This window comes from Nannobrachium achirus, assembly GCF_963921795.1.
Source record: "Nannobrachium achirus genome assembly, chromosome: 17".
NCBI lineage: Eukaryota > Metazoa > Chordata > Actinopteri > Myctophiformes > Myctophidae > Nannobrachium > Nannobrachium achirus.
In genome coordinates, this window is record NC_137824.1 from 41,325,750 (window position 1) to 41,340,220 (window position 14,471).

The 14,471-nt window shown below is 41.3% G+C and overlaps 1 protein-coding gene across 1 annotated transcript in view; it reads left to right on the forward strand.

The window, feature by feature from the left end:
* LOC308301733 (alpha-1A adrenergic receptor-like) overlaps window positions 1–11,624 on the forward strand; it is a 30,992-nt gene extending 19,368 nt beyond the window's left edge. The window contains exon 2 of the mRNA XM_080745820.1: window positions 10,707–11,624. Coding sequence (XP_080601946.1) covers window positions 10,707–11,290 — 584 coding nt within the window. The 3' untranslated portion in view covers window positions 11,291–11,624. The remainder of the gene's footprint in view (window positions 1–10,706) is intronic.
* Window positions 11,625–14,471: the final 2,847 nt, after the last annotated feature.

The window sequence follows — 14,471 nt, forward strand, 5'->3', positions numbered from 1 at the left end:
GACGCTGGAGTAGTATGCTCTCTGCATGTGAGTTGGCCTTGAGTTCCACACATGAATGGGTTTCCTCTTAGGGGATGGTATTTTCACATGCTATTTCCACTCCTAGACAGCCACTTAAATGAGATTACACAAGCACACAAGTTACCGGTACGTCTGTGAATGGGAGCGCGTAGTGGGGCGGCATTACTGGCATTAGAGCTTTATATGTTTCTGTTTTTCTCTCAGTCGTTCTGTCTCTTTATTTTTGAGCGGTGCCAAGTGCTCCAACAAGTGACAGAGTGTGTAGGTATGTCCGTAAGAGAAGGGTGCATGTATGAGGACGACACACCACTCAGCCCTTCGGGGGTCGCATTCTTCGCCGTAATCTAATCTCTGACCCATTGACCGATCATATAAACACACACACACACACACACACACACACACACACACACACACACACACACACACACACACACACACACAATTATATACTGTAAACACACATGCATGCACACGCGCGAGCGAGCACGCACGCACGCACGCACGCACACCCTAAACCTGACAGAGAATTAACATTGTTCCTCTAGTCTAGTTCATTATGGATTACTATAATCTATTTGACTTTTTCTAAATAATTAGTTTACATGGCTGGTTTATAGATGAATATTCCTGTTCAATCTACGGGGCATAGCTCGATTAATGACTGAAGTCTTAGCTGCTTTTTAACATCTTCTAGTTTTTGTAAACTGTCCTGCAAAATCCCCGTGTCGATGTTTGAACCCACCCAAAAACCTCTCGATATCCCGTTCCTTCTGTGACATTAAGGAGCCTAATGCTATAATTGGCAGTTACGCCACTCCAATTGGACGTTTAGCAGATCCCCGACACAAGAAGGCCTGGTTCCCCACTGAGGGTATTAAATTAATGGACAAGAGGCTGGACTACAAAAATATTATCTCAGGCTTTTTTTTTTTTTTTTTTTTAGCGTTTCTAATCAGTTGGCTAGACACAGGGTTTAGAGAGCTTCAGGCCAGGGACATAACGTACAAACCAGCATAACAAAACCAAACTGAAATGGATGCAAAAACAAGAAAAAAACTCACCAAAAGACCCCCAAGACCGACCGCAAACGCTCACCCTCTGGGCTTGGTCGAGATCTATACCCAGTAAACCCTTAACCACTGACCAGGCTTTAGTGTACAATAAAACTGTCACCTCAGAATTAAAATTGTTCTAATATATAACACAGGTGAGGGGGGGGAAAAACAACAGTTACACTGAACAGCAACAGCAGAAAACAGTATGCTACAAATATAATCACAAAAGTACACATTTAAATACATTTTGCATACATATAAAGGCACAGTGGACCCTTGGAACTAAAACACAATAATAAAAACATTAATCTAAGGGTAATCTTGCACACTAAGTGGTACGATTTTCAATGATTGTTAAAAGGATAACACATTGGACTATTGATCCAGCGTGTGTCCTCACTCAATGTGTTCCTACTGAGCACCGAGGAGACCTTAAATAGAAATCTTGTTCTTTGATTGATTTTCTGATGACTTTTATTGCCATTTTTTCACTTGACCTTTAATTAGTCTAATACAACCCAATTGTAATTTCTTCTTTCCTCGTGATAACATTGTCTCCCACTTTGACCGTGAAGTCTTTGGCCTTGCCTGAGTTTACTGGACCCAAAACGAATGGATTCAGTTTTGCCCAAGTGTAATAATAGTTTACCAGTAAGACTCCCTAATCGGAAGATAAGCGACCATCAGGTCACAGCGTAATTTTAGGTCTAAAAATGTGTTAAAGATTTCGGCCTGATGGTGGCGCTATATGGGACAGATCCATGTTAATGAGATGTGTGTAGACATCTCTTTGTCTGTGGCAGAGCAACGCGGTGAGCAGCAGATTTGGGGGCATCATTTGGTTGTTTTTTAGCTTTTTGGCGGGGGTCCCTGGAGCTGCGGGGGTCCCTGGAAGGGTGGAGGTTGTGAATTGGCAGACAAGGAGTGTGTGTGGAAAATTTCACATGGATAGGGGCAACAATGGCGGAGATATGAGTAGGGCAAAAGTGTGACGTGACGTGACGTGACGTGACGTGACGTGACGTGACTGACAGACAGACAGACAGACAGACAGACAGACAGACAGACAGACAGTCTGACAGACAGACAGGCGGTGGAGGCAATTATGGCGGTCGCAATTATGAGTGAGCCAGGTGCAGATTTTACCGAGTTCACAGCTCAGGGCTTTTTCAACCTGTAATTTGTCTTTGACATTTCATTTGTATTTCCCAGGAGTGCCGAGTCCTCCAGAAATGGTGCATCATAGTGGGTCACTGTGACACGGATTTGGGAAATAACTCCATAGCACTTCATTCATATCTCTGGACAATCAGAATAGGACTCTGAAGAGTGTCTGGCATATTGGATTGCAAAAAGTATTGAAGTAAGATGATTGAATTTAATGTTCAAAGGCCATGTTGGATAGCTATTACCTCCTGTATACTGTATCTCCCCCTAGACTCAGGATAGAAACCTCCCACACACTGACTTACATAAAGCTTTTAATGAGGTCTGCAATGCTCCAGACTTGAGGGGAACCCTTTTCAGATTTGAGAGACCTGACCTGAGGTCCCACTTTTATTAAGTCATAAGACTGAAACAACTGCTAGAGTAAAGTTTTTATTATTTCCGCCAGGCCGGACGGCCGAAGGCCAGAGACTGTGTGTGTGTGTGTGTGTGTGTGTGTGTGTGTGTGTGTCTGTCTGTCTGTCTGTCTGTCTGTCTGTCTGTCTGTCTGTCTGTCTGTCTGTCTGTCTGTCTGTCTGTCTGTCTGTCTGTATCTGTATCTGTATCTGTCTGTCTGTCTGTCTGTCTGTCTGTGAGGTAGGGCATTATTCGAATATCAAAGTCACTATTCGACTTTGTTCACCGAAGTCGAATATTCGCTTAATTTATTTTTTGTATTGTTTTGTCTTTAAAATTATATATATTTCTTCATGTTTTATAAAGCTTGGCTTGATAGGAAGTCATAAGAACCCTGACAAGCACTTGGAATTGTAGGTATTACATTTAATGCGACTCGGTTCCGCAGATAAATATTGTGAAAATAGCCGATCTACATGCTGGCGAGCATGTAGATCGGCTATTTTCACAATGTTCGCCTCTTGCTTACTTAATATTTGACAGTTTGGTCAGTTTGGCCAGTCCTGTCGAATATTCAACAATTCGAATACTTTGAGGTTGAATAATTCGAATACTAAAAATCACTATTCGTGAATGCCCTACTGTGAGCAGCTAATCTCAGGCACCACTGGACTGATCGGAGTGAAATTTGTTCTTAAAATAGTTTTTTACTTGCAGCGCACGTCCGATCATATATTGTGTAGGTGCATCGGAGAGAAGACTAATATTTCACAACTCTTGCAGACAGTCAAAACTATAATTTTATTCAATCGAACATTTAAGTCAATACGAACCTCCATATAAATGGATTGCTTCTTCAGATTCATCATCAGTTAATAATAATTAGTTACATACTGCAGTGCACCTTATACACAAACTAAAAATTACAAAACTTATCACAGACCAATGCAGAAAATGAATCAAATGGTCCCACTAATGTACTACTAGCATACATATACTGTGTAGGTCAGGGGTCTTCAACGTTTTCAGGCCAAGGACCCCTTAGTTGAGAAAGAGATGAAGCAGGGACCCCCACAACCTCTTCATAGATTCCATATGGTTTCATTGTTTGACTGCACAATCATCATTGTATTTTGGATTCATGTAAATTTTTGTTTTCAGATACATATTTAACCACTTGAACCGTCAATACTTAACTTGACATTTCACTCCGTACTTAGTCTGCTCTTTTTCCCCTCTACGCCAAACGTCTTTGCCGAAAATAGCCGATCTACAAGCTCACAACGCCTCGCAGTAGATCTGCTATTTTTGGCTAAGGTCTCAGGATATGGACACTAGTGTTCAAGTAGTTAAAAAATCTATCAAACTAATATTTGGAGGCCCCCCTGTAGTATCTCTGAGGACCCTCTAGGGGTCCCGGACACCCTGTTGAAGACCCTTGGTGTAGGTCATCATCCAGGAATTACTGACAAAGACAATGGGAGAATTGCATTTGATATACACAAAGTTAATAGATCAACATTACTGTCAATGAGGCGCTGGCCAACACAATGATAGGTAGTTGTTGGTACACAGCCATTCTGTGAGCCCTTGAAGTTCGTTGAATCCACTCCAGCTAAATCAGATTAGGAAAAAAAGAAGAAAAAAAGATTTTTGAGGATCAGATTGTAATCACATTCCTTGGTGGTTTGAAATGCGATTCAAATCATATTTCTAAAGATGTCTCAGTCTGGACGCTGAAACCTGATTTATAGTTGGTACGTTTGCCAAATATAGCTGATCGACTGTGCTAGCTAACAACGCTTCGCATCACAATGTATTGTGAGCTTGTAGATTGGCTATTTTCAGGCAAGCAAGCTGCAAGCTACAGACTCACGCCTAGGCTATATTGTTATGTTGTTACCACAGTGTCATAGCCAAAAGGTTCTGTTTGCGTTAAAGGTCTTGTGACATCAAAAAAATTAAAATATCTTTTGTGGCTTTTTTCATGTTTCCTGACCTCAATTACACCCAAAACTGAACATTCAACATTCATTGTTTTTTCTGTAATCTGTAGTTTTTTGAATAATTAGGCTCAGAAAAGTGAGTTCATTTTCCTCTAGACGTACGCATTATCATCAAGGGGATCACCTTTGATGTTACTTTCCATTGTGTTTGTATCGTTCCAATGCACTATTTACCATTTACCAGTTCAGTTGTTGCGTCACCCTAACCTACAACCACATCTTCCCCTGGATGATGATGCATATGTCCAGAGGCAAATGAACCCACTTTTCTGAGCCTATTTTTTCCAAAACTACAGATTACAGAAAAACCACTGAATGTTGAATGTTAATTTCTTTTGGGGTGTAATTGATTTAGGTCAGGAAACAAAAACACTAAAAAAGAATTTTATTTTTTTGAAGTCATAAGACCTTTAAATGTTTTACTGCTACGGACGTTCCCGTTCGCCCCAATTCTCTGTGTCGCGTCGCGCCAATGCGGCCGTTCGTTCGTTTACCTTGTTGATGTCCGTAAGCTGATGAGGGGTCGCGCCGCCGTGTACTGTAATCACATCGCCCGCAGTGATGGTCTTAAAAATCCCTTATGCGTTAACATCAACAGAGACCAATTCTCTTCCGTGTTGATTTCTCTGGCCCTGTGGCTCTGTGGCCAGAGACTGGTCTCAATGGATGGCAACACATAACGGCCAAATTCACATTAATTCTTGCATGACGCCACCCTCTGCTGCCTGGTCTGCCAAAGTGCATGTTGCACAATCAAAAAAAATAAAAATAATAATAAATAAATAAATGTCTATCTATCTACTATAACGTCGCAAAGGTAAGCCGATTTTTGCTGGCGCCAGACCCAATAAATAAATAAAGCATCTGGCAGTAATAGAGTTAATAATGAAACTACAATTAAGACTCATCTATACCGTAGCCAGGTATAATCAGCAACCTCCATCAGTGAACGTGTTATTATTCAACTGGTCAGCAAATCAATAGAGGTCATTTTGTGACCCTGTTCTGGAAGAATGGGACGCTACTGATATTGTTAATGACTATTAGAAAGACATTATTTAGTTCAAAATATCCACAGGTTGACAAACTAGACATAGTTATGTTCTGGATACATATTGTGTAACATACATAGACATTCTAACACGGAAATACCACTGACTTGTTTGTTTTCAAACATTCTGATCTGGTCTATCGGCAGAATAGGTTCCAGGCATGCTCCACAAGAGAAGGGAATTGGTAAATGATCTGAACATCACGTTAGTTCTCCTCAGCATTTGGTCTTATGGGTTTTACTAAGTCTTTTACGCGTCCCCACACACAGTCTGACAGTGTTCCGTCTGGATTTCATTTAGTCAACCTGAGCATACACATTGTTTGTGTGACAGACAATTATTATGTTACTCCTTACATCTACATTACCACGGGTGATTAGTTAGATTGATGTTGCTCAGATTAAAGTTCTGTGTCAATGAGAGACTGTCAACAGAAAATCTTATGGTAGCATAATGTGCAGGTAATGGAAGAATAATATTCGATATTTCACAAAAACTATACTTAATTTTATTTAATCAAGTAACGCACTAATCTGCTATTCTTTTCTGTCTAAGACATAATTGTGAAAATATAAAAGATTGAAATGATTAGATAAACCTACAGTACACAGTAATTCGGTCTGTTATTTTTTCCATGTAATTTCCCTTTCCTTTGCTGCAGCTGAGTTATTGCTTTTTTATTGACTATGCGGAAGTCATTGTAGTTGAGTTTATTATCGACTCAATTGTTCAATGAAAGGAAACAGGAAGTGTGCTGAATCAGCAGATTGTTTGTCTCTAAGTACTAATCCATAGTAGGCCTAGTTCAATTATTTGTTTGTGTTTCTGTTTCCATTTGATTAAATCACCGCGTTCACCACAAACGTGCGTGATTTGGGCTCAAACAATCCCAGCTTGAAAATCCCCAAACTGAAGACAGTAGTCATGGAACCAAGACATTTGGAAACACTGCATCTGGTTTGATCAGAGCTAGAGCTTAAGTTAAATATTATGCTGTATTGAACCAGGTTTCTGGAATACTAGTACATCCCAGGTGTTCTTCTACACAAGCATACTGGCTACGAACCTGTGCAGCAAACCTACGTTAAAATTACATTACATTAGACAAAATAGTGGATCTAACAAGTGAACACAGAACACAGTTCACTCGCGTTGAAATGAGACTAGGGATGGGACGATATCACGATTATATTGTGACCAAAGAAATCGCGATTTACGATATTATCGTGATAATCAAAATATCCCCAACATCCATTATCCTGGGGTGGAACGTTTGCCAACAAATAGCAGATCTACAAGCTCACAATGCTACGCTTTGTGAGCTTGTAGATCGGCTAAGAGATTTGGTAGAGAGTGAAAAAAAGACTGTATCAAGTACGTACAGTATATTATAAGTATGTTTTACCAATAGAGGGTTTAAATGGTAACAGATATGCAACTCGGCAAATAAAAGGTGAATTGATCCCAGTGCATGACGGAGGACGATTTCGCGATGAATTAAATCTCCACAATACGATTATCGTGATTGTTTTTTATCACGATAAACGATAATATCGCTTATCCTCCCATCCCTAAATGAGACCAGCTATCAGCTCCATGAACGGCTACGTTAATTATTTTAGAAAATAGATATGACATGACATAGAGTAAAAGTACAATATTTGGATCCGAGATGTAGTGGAATAGAAATAAAGTACAGAAAATGAAAAATACTCAGGTAAAGTACACGTTCCTAAAAAAACGTTTACTTAAGTACAGTACTTAGGTAAACATACTTAGTTACGGCTGGCCGTAACACTGCTTAAGTATTTATCTCTAGACAGATGTTGCTCTGCCAATCATGAAGGAGCCAGGTGTAGCCAGTCTCCATCTTCATGTCATGTGTGTTTTACACATGAATGGTGGTAATCATAGGGCTTTCATCTCTGCTTCATTAGTTCAGGCAGGATAAGTATGGCTGCACAGAAGCACATGCAGATATGCTCATGTGTGAGTGAGCACACACACACACACACACACACACACACACACACACACACACACACACACACACACACACACACTAGTGAATGCACACGTGCACACACAACGGGCACACACACACAATGGACGCTCACTTCCTGGCTTCGATAACACCCTGTTTTCATTCCAGACGCATATCTTCTTCTCTCAACTCATTAGCTGTGAGCTTAGCTGTGAGCTTCTCTCTCACTTGACAGGCTTGACCTGCAGGCATCTCAGTGGGAGAGAAACACAATGTTTTTCATGTGGTTTAATCAATAAGAATGTTTTTAATGGTAAAATAAATTAAACTAATTGTAATTGCTCAATCTTCTGTGGAATTTAAACACTACACACACTTTGTTGCCCGGCAGAGTCGCCCAGGGGTATACACAGGGTCTAGGCCTCATTCCTTTTTTTCCAGTAAATATCCCATCTGCATTCTCACAATGCATCATGTTGTGAACTTATCAGCGTTTTTCAGGGAACGTTTTTTACCACATGCTCAGAATAATAATGTTGGGGGTTGAGCCCTTATTACATTATGAGCCGTTATTTACATTATGAGTTGCTACAGGGTTTGTGTGGTTAATGGCCCAGTGTGGGCTTGTCCTGAACATATACATTAGGGTTATATTTACATTTTTAGGGAATGAAGTATAGCTAATAGTTATTTAACTACTTTAATAGCTTCTTTCTTACAAAAAAAGAAGAAAAAAAGTTTAAAAGGGATTACCAAATTAAACAAACTCACAATACAAAAACACAATTTCAAAGTCATTCAATCAATCACCTAGAACCTAGGACAAAGAAAAGCTTTTTGAGGTGACAAACATCCAACCTCAGCGTGAGTGTCTGTCCATAGAAATGCATGGTTATTCAACACACTCCATTTGGTTTAATGTTTTTTTTTTCTTCTTCTACTATGACATAAAAGTGATTGCGACCGTAGGTCGCAGTTACTTGCACACTATCCAAACCTCCACCGGCTGTCCCTCCGTCACTCCCTCCGTCACTCTGTCACACGTCACACGTCACACTTTTGCCCTGCTCATATCTCTGCAACCGTTGCCCCGATCCATGCCAGATTTTGCACACACACTCCTTGCCTGCCAAACTACAACCTCCAAGGACCCCCGGAGTTTCGGGGACCCCCAGGTCCCTGGGGGACCCCCAGGTGTAAAAAATTACCAAATGTGCAAAAATGACCAAATGACCACCCCAACGGGGCTGCTCTCTCTGTGTCACACACACACACACACACACACACACACACACACACACACACACACACACACACTCTCTCTCTCTCTCAAACATAATGTGTGACCTGCCAAGTGGCAAGGAATGTTGCCACTGTCCTCTCTCTCTCTCTCTCACACACACACACACACACACACACACACACACACACACACACACACACACACACACACACACACACACACACACACACACACACCCCTTCACACCAGGGAGTCCAGGAAGGATGAGCCTCCATGCTTAAATAAACAGACCTGGGTCCACTATCAAGATCTGCCTGTGGGTGTGTCTACTTTTAGCAGGAGAGCTTGCATCTTGCATGCTAGTATTGGCATTTCTCCCAAACTCAATGAAGACAACACACAAGATGCCCACCCTTTAGCTAACAGAAACTGCTTTTGTAAATGCTGGAATGTTAAAAAGGTCATCTCTTTCACTTTCAATTGTATACATTAGCTATTGTTCATAACTACACAGTCATGTCATCAAAATGCATCTGTCCCATCTAGCGCCACCATCTGGCTGATTTTTAAAAAACACATTTTTGGACACTGCTCCTACAGAATTTGCCCTAAAATCACACAAACCACTACACAGTATCTCTACAGTCACCCTGCTCCTACAGATTTTGCCCTAAAATCATGCACACCAGTACACAGTATCTCTACAGTCATGTAATCACAACGCATCTGTCCCATCTAGCGCCACCATCAGGACGATTTTGCACAAACTACTTTTTGGCCTATTTATGGAGATAAGCGACCAACGGTCGCTTATCTCCCGATTAGGGAGTCTTACTGGTGTAATACTAGGACACACTAGTGACTTTTTGCCTACACTATGCACTTCTTCCCTTTTTATGTCCATGTTATGGCCTCCTTATTTATTATTTTAGCTTTGTTTTTAGTTCCCTATTACCTAACTTTTTCTTTCCTACCTGTTGTTTTTGTTCGCTGTCTTTCTTAATGACTGTAACTCCAAGGCAGCTGAATTTCCCCTCCGAGGGTTCATACTCTATCTTATGTAAATATCTACTTGTGTTGTTTGAATGGACATTGGAGACACATTGTTAGTGTTGCATTACAAGATAATAACATATTTGTCTCATGATAAATAACACTGAAACTGAAAGATCTCTTCCAATTCAAGTTAGTTACATAATTCCTGTGAAGTAACTAAGCTTCTACTGTAAAATACTGCCACCTGCTGGGCAGAACAAGATACATAACAAAACTGTTCAACTTGAAGCCAACCACCAGAGGTGGAAAACGTACTCAACTGTTTTAATTAAGTAAAAGTATCAATACTGAATGTAGAAATTTACATGTAAAAGTCCTGTGTCCAAATGTTACATGAGTAAAAGTACAAAAGTACTGGCATCAAAATATACTTTAAGTACCAAAAGTAAAAGTACGAGGTTGCGAGGCGTTGTGAGCATGTAGATCAGCTATTTTCACAATTTCTACCTCTGATATTTGGCAATTTTTAATTTGTCGTTTTAAAGGTATTAAAAGTTCTTAAATTGTCACTTTAGAAATGTGCATATACCCTCTCTAATCTATACACTTAAAGTTTACGTTGGTTTGTTTACTGTTGAGTGAGAAAACAATGTTGCACATTAAGTTAATTATCTGGGGACCCCCACAAATAATTTGGGGACCCCCCCGACCCACAGGTTGAGAACCGGTGCTTCACACCACTGCCAACCACATTGACTGCGTTTGTGCTCCTCTCTTTCCCAGGGTCTTTCAACCACAACCTGCGGCCCCCGGAGTCCCTCTTCAAGGTGATCTTCTGGCTGGGTTACTTCAACAGCTGCATGAACCCCATCATCTACCCCTGCTACAGCCGCGAGTTCAAGATGGCGTTCATCCGCATCCTCCGGTGCCAGTGCCACCAGCGTAAGCGGCCCCGGTGGCGGGCCGGGTACAACTACCGCTCCTCCAACTTCAACTCCTCGTTGAACTCCCGCCGGCTGTCCGCCGAACACAACTCGGGCTGTTTGAACGGCAGCCAGCGCACGCTGCCCTCCTCGGCCAGCCCCAGCCCGCGGAACCTGAACAAGGGCCTCTCGCCTCTCTGCCGCGAGGGGGACACGTTGTACACCTGGGGCGCCACAAACTCCCCGACCCCGGCCACCCCCCGCCTCTTGCCCGGCAGTCCCTCAGACAGTCTGCTGAGAGCTCCGAGAGGGGAGGCGAGTGGGGCCTCGGCGGGACTCGGCCCCTCTAAGGAATCTAAAGCCGACGTGTTTAGCTTCCGGCATCCAATCGGAGGAAGGGAAGCATCGGACAAAATTAGTTCCATTCCAGAGGACCAGGTGTGACGATTCTATATCGTATTGAGCCGTGGCTCAGGCTTCTAAACCATTCCCTGTGGGGACTTGAATAACCAGCAGAGTGCTATCCTACACAGTAAAACCCTCTGTGTTACTTAAACTCCTTGCTCAAATGGAACCATTTGAGTCCACTTAACACTGAGGATTTGACTGTGTACCAGAGAGATGACATATACTGTAGGATTACATGCAGTTACGCACTATTTACATGTTAAGTGGTTTAAGTTCATTCGCATCACCCTTTCATCAGAGAATTGATTATTAGTGTCATTACCATTGATGGTTCACATAAAGTTATCGAGTATAGATTATGCTGCTGTGTCAGAAGTGTTTTGGTCTGTGTTGCTGTAACATGTCCTCATGTGTTGTGACAGCCAGCTGAAATGGTGCAATGTGAAACATACTGTAGGACAGTGGTTCTCAACCTGTGGGTCGGGACCCCCAGGGGTGTCCCCAAATTATTTTGGGGGGTCCCCAGATTATTAACTTAATGTGCAACATTGTTTTCTCACTCAACAGTAAACAAACCAACATACATTTTAAGTGTATAGACTAGGGTATCTGCACATTTCTAAAGTGACAATTTAAGGACTTTTTAATACCTCTAAAATGACAAATTAAACATTGGCCAAATTGTCAAATATTAGAGGCAGAAATAATGTGAAAATAGCAGATCTACATGCTCACAACGCCTCGCGTTGCAAGGCGTTGTGAGCATGTAGATCTGCTATTTTCACAATAGAACCTTGTTATACAAAATGTAATGCCTCAACTCTTAGTGATAAAATATGATTATTTTGGGGGTCGCGGCCTGAAAAGGTTGAGAACCACTGCTGTAGGAGGCAGGAGCGTAGTAAAGACAGGGTATCGATTGTGATCGCTCACACTGTAGTATAATGGATTGGAAAGTGGCCTGTGCATGTGGGTGTTTATTACAAAAAAAAGCAAGACAGGAAAAATATATATAAAAAAAAAAAAGTTGACTATGGCAGAACAAATGCACCCTGCACACAACCTTTCCGCCCCCATTTTCAATTTTCCCTCGTAATTGAATCCATGTCCGTCTTTTAGCTGTGAAGAGACTGTACAAGAGTAAGGAAAACAAGACTTATTTATGTAATCTTTAAGCTAATGATCGCATTTCTGTTACTATCACTTGATATCCTTATGGTATGTTGTGAAAATATAACCAGGTTTATCTCTTGTGTGCACAGTAATGATCTTGTTTATATGCTTGAGGTCTTAACCACATGAACCCTAGCGCCCCTATTCTGGGCTTGTCGCAATGGGCAAATATTCGACGACAGTAGGCGAACATTCGGTGAAAATAGCAGATCGACAAGCTCACGCTGCGTCGCAACGCGACGTGAGCTTGTAGATTGGCTGCAGTATATCCGCTATTTGACGCACAAAGAAGTATATCGTCGTTGTCGGGTGGAAACCTGTATGTCCAAAACCGTTCGTTTTTTATAATGTAAAAAAAATAAACTAAACTAGTGAAAACAGCCGATCTACAAGCACACAACGCCTCGCACCACGAGGCGTTGTGTGCTTGTAGATCGCCTGTTTTCACTACTTTTGTGCGACGGCCTTGTCTGATGAAGCAGGGCTTTACTTAGCGAAAAACAAAATACAAATTTGAAACTAGATACGAGGTTTCTGCCCGACTGTGACGATATAGGGTTTAAGTGGTTAAAAGAGAGGTGTTAAGATAAAGCTAAGATATCACTATGGGATTAAGTTGTGACACTTAAATAAATATAAAATGTCTACATCTGCATCTCTCAAGTCATTCCAGCTTGGTGCAATAAGAAAAAATGAAATTTGAGTCGGATTATTATTATATTGGATGTACTGTCAAGATAAAGATGTCAATCTCTCATCCAGTATTTTCTCAAACGTATACTGTAACTGTGACTGTCACCTCAAAAGACCATCCGAGAAGATAGGATATATTTCGTGTTTGAAATAGAGGTCGTCCGATATCGATCTTTCAAGGGCGATACTGATTCAGCTATTTTGAGGACAGGAAGGAAGGCCCATTGGCTGATATCAACCAATTTCATTTCTCTTCCTTGAAGATTCCAGTATTTATAATAAATGTAGCCAACTTTACCATAAAAGGGATCTGATTCCACTGTCTAAGCACCTGCCTTTGATTATACTCAGGCATGTGTATTGTTTACCATATTTTAAGTTCTTTTAGCACTCTTACTGACTGTTTAAGAGAAATATTTTTGTACATATCCATAATATGAAAGCAGTTTGAATTAGTCCAGATAGTTAAAATTTGTATGTACCTAATTATTTATTTTGAAACAAACAAAAACGTGAAGGAAAAAAAATCTACCATCCCAGGATATCACAATATGGTACAACAAAATGTATATATCAGACTACTTCTAGGTTGAAGGGTTGATGATGCAGGTTAGCAGTGGCCTGTAAATGGGTGGAGAACACATGTGAACATAAATCCCTGTGAACATCAATCCCTGGGTTGAAACCCATTATTAACCGTGAAAGCATCTCATTGTCATTTTAGATTGTTGCGTGACTTGCGTCGGTTATTCAAAAATAGCAGATCTACACGCTGTGAGCTTGTACTCGTGGTCCTAATGGGTTAACAGCGATGACAGGACTGGATGGTTTACAGCTTCTACAGACAGGAGAGAGAATTGACCGGAGATCAGATTGAGGACCGTTTACCTCATGGTCTGCTGCCTCCTGAGTCACACTAAGCCAGTTGATGTACTCTGCTGTCACATTCATCTTTACTGAATGCATGTGCATGCACGTGCACACACACACACACACACACACACACACACACACACACACAACACACACAGATGCGCACACACACAGCTACACACAGGCACACACACAAACACATTATGGTGAGGTGATAAACAGAAAGAACGCTCCATGTGTAGAAGCAACCGACTGTTGTTAATTACAGAACGAATAGATCAAGTAGTGAGACAGGTTTATCTGGGAGTGGCATTTAACAACGAAGCATATGGATTCATACTATAGTATATGGACGACAGCGTCTTTCGAAGAAGTCCTATGATCTGTCTGTTTCTACTGCCAAAGTGCCTGGAATCGATAATCCCCACGGCGGCTTGTCTACCGATGGCAAAACCGCTGCTTTTTTTGTTTAGTTTGT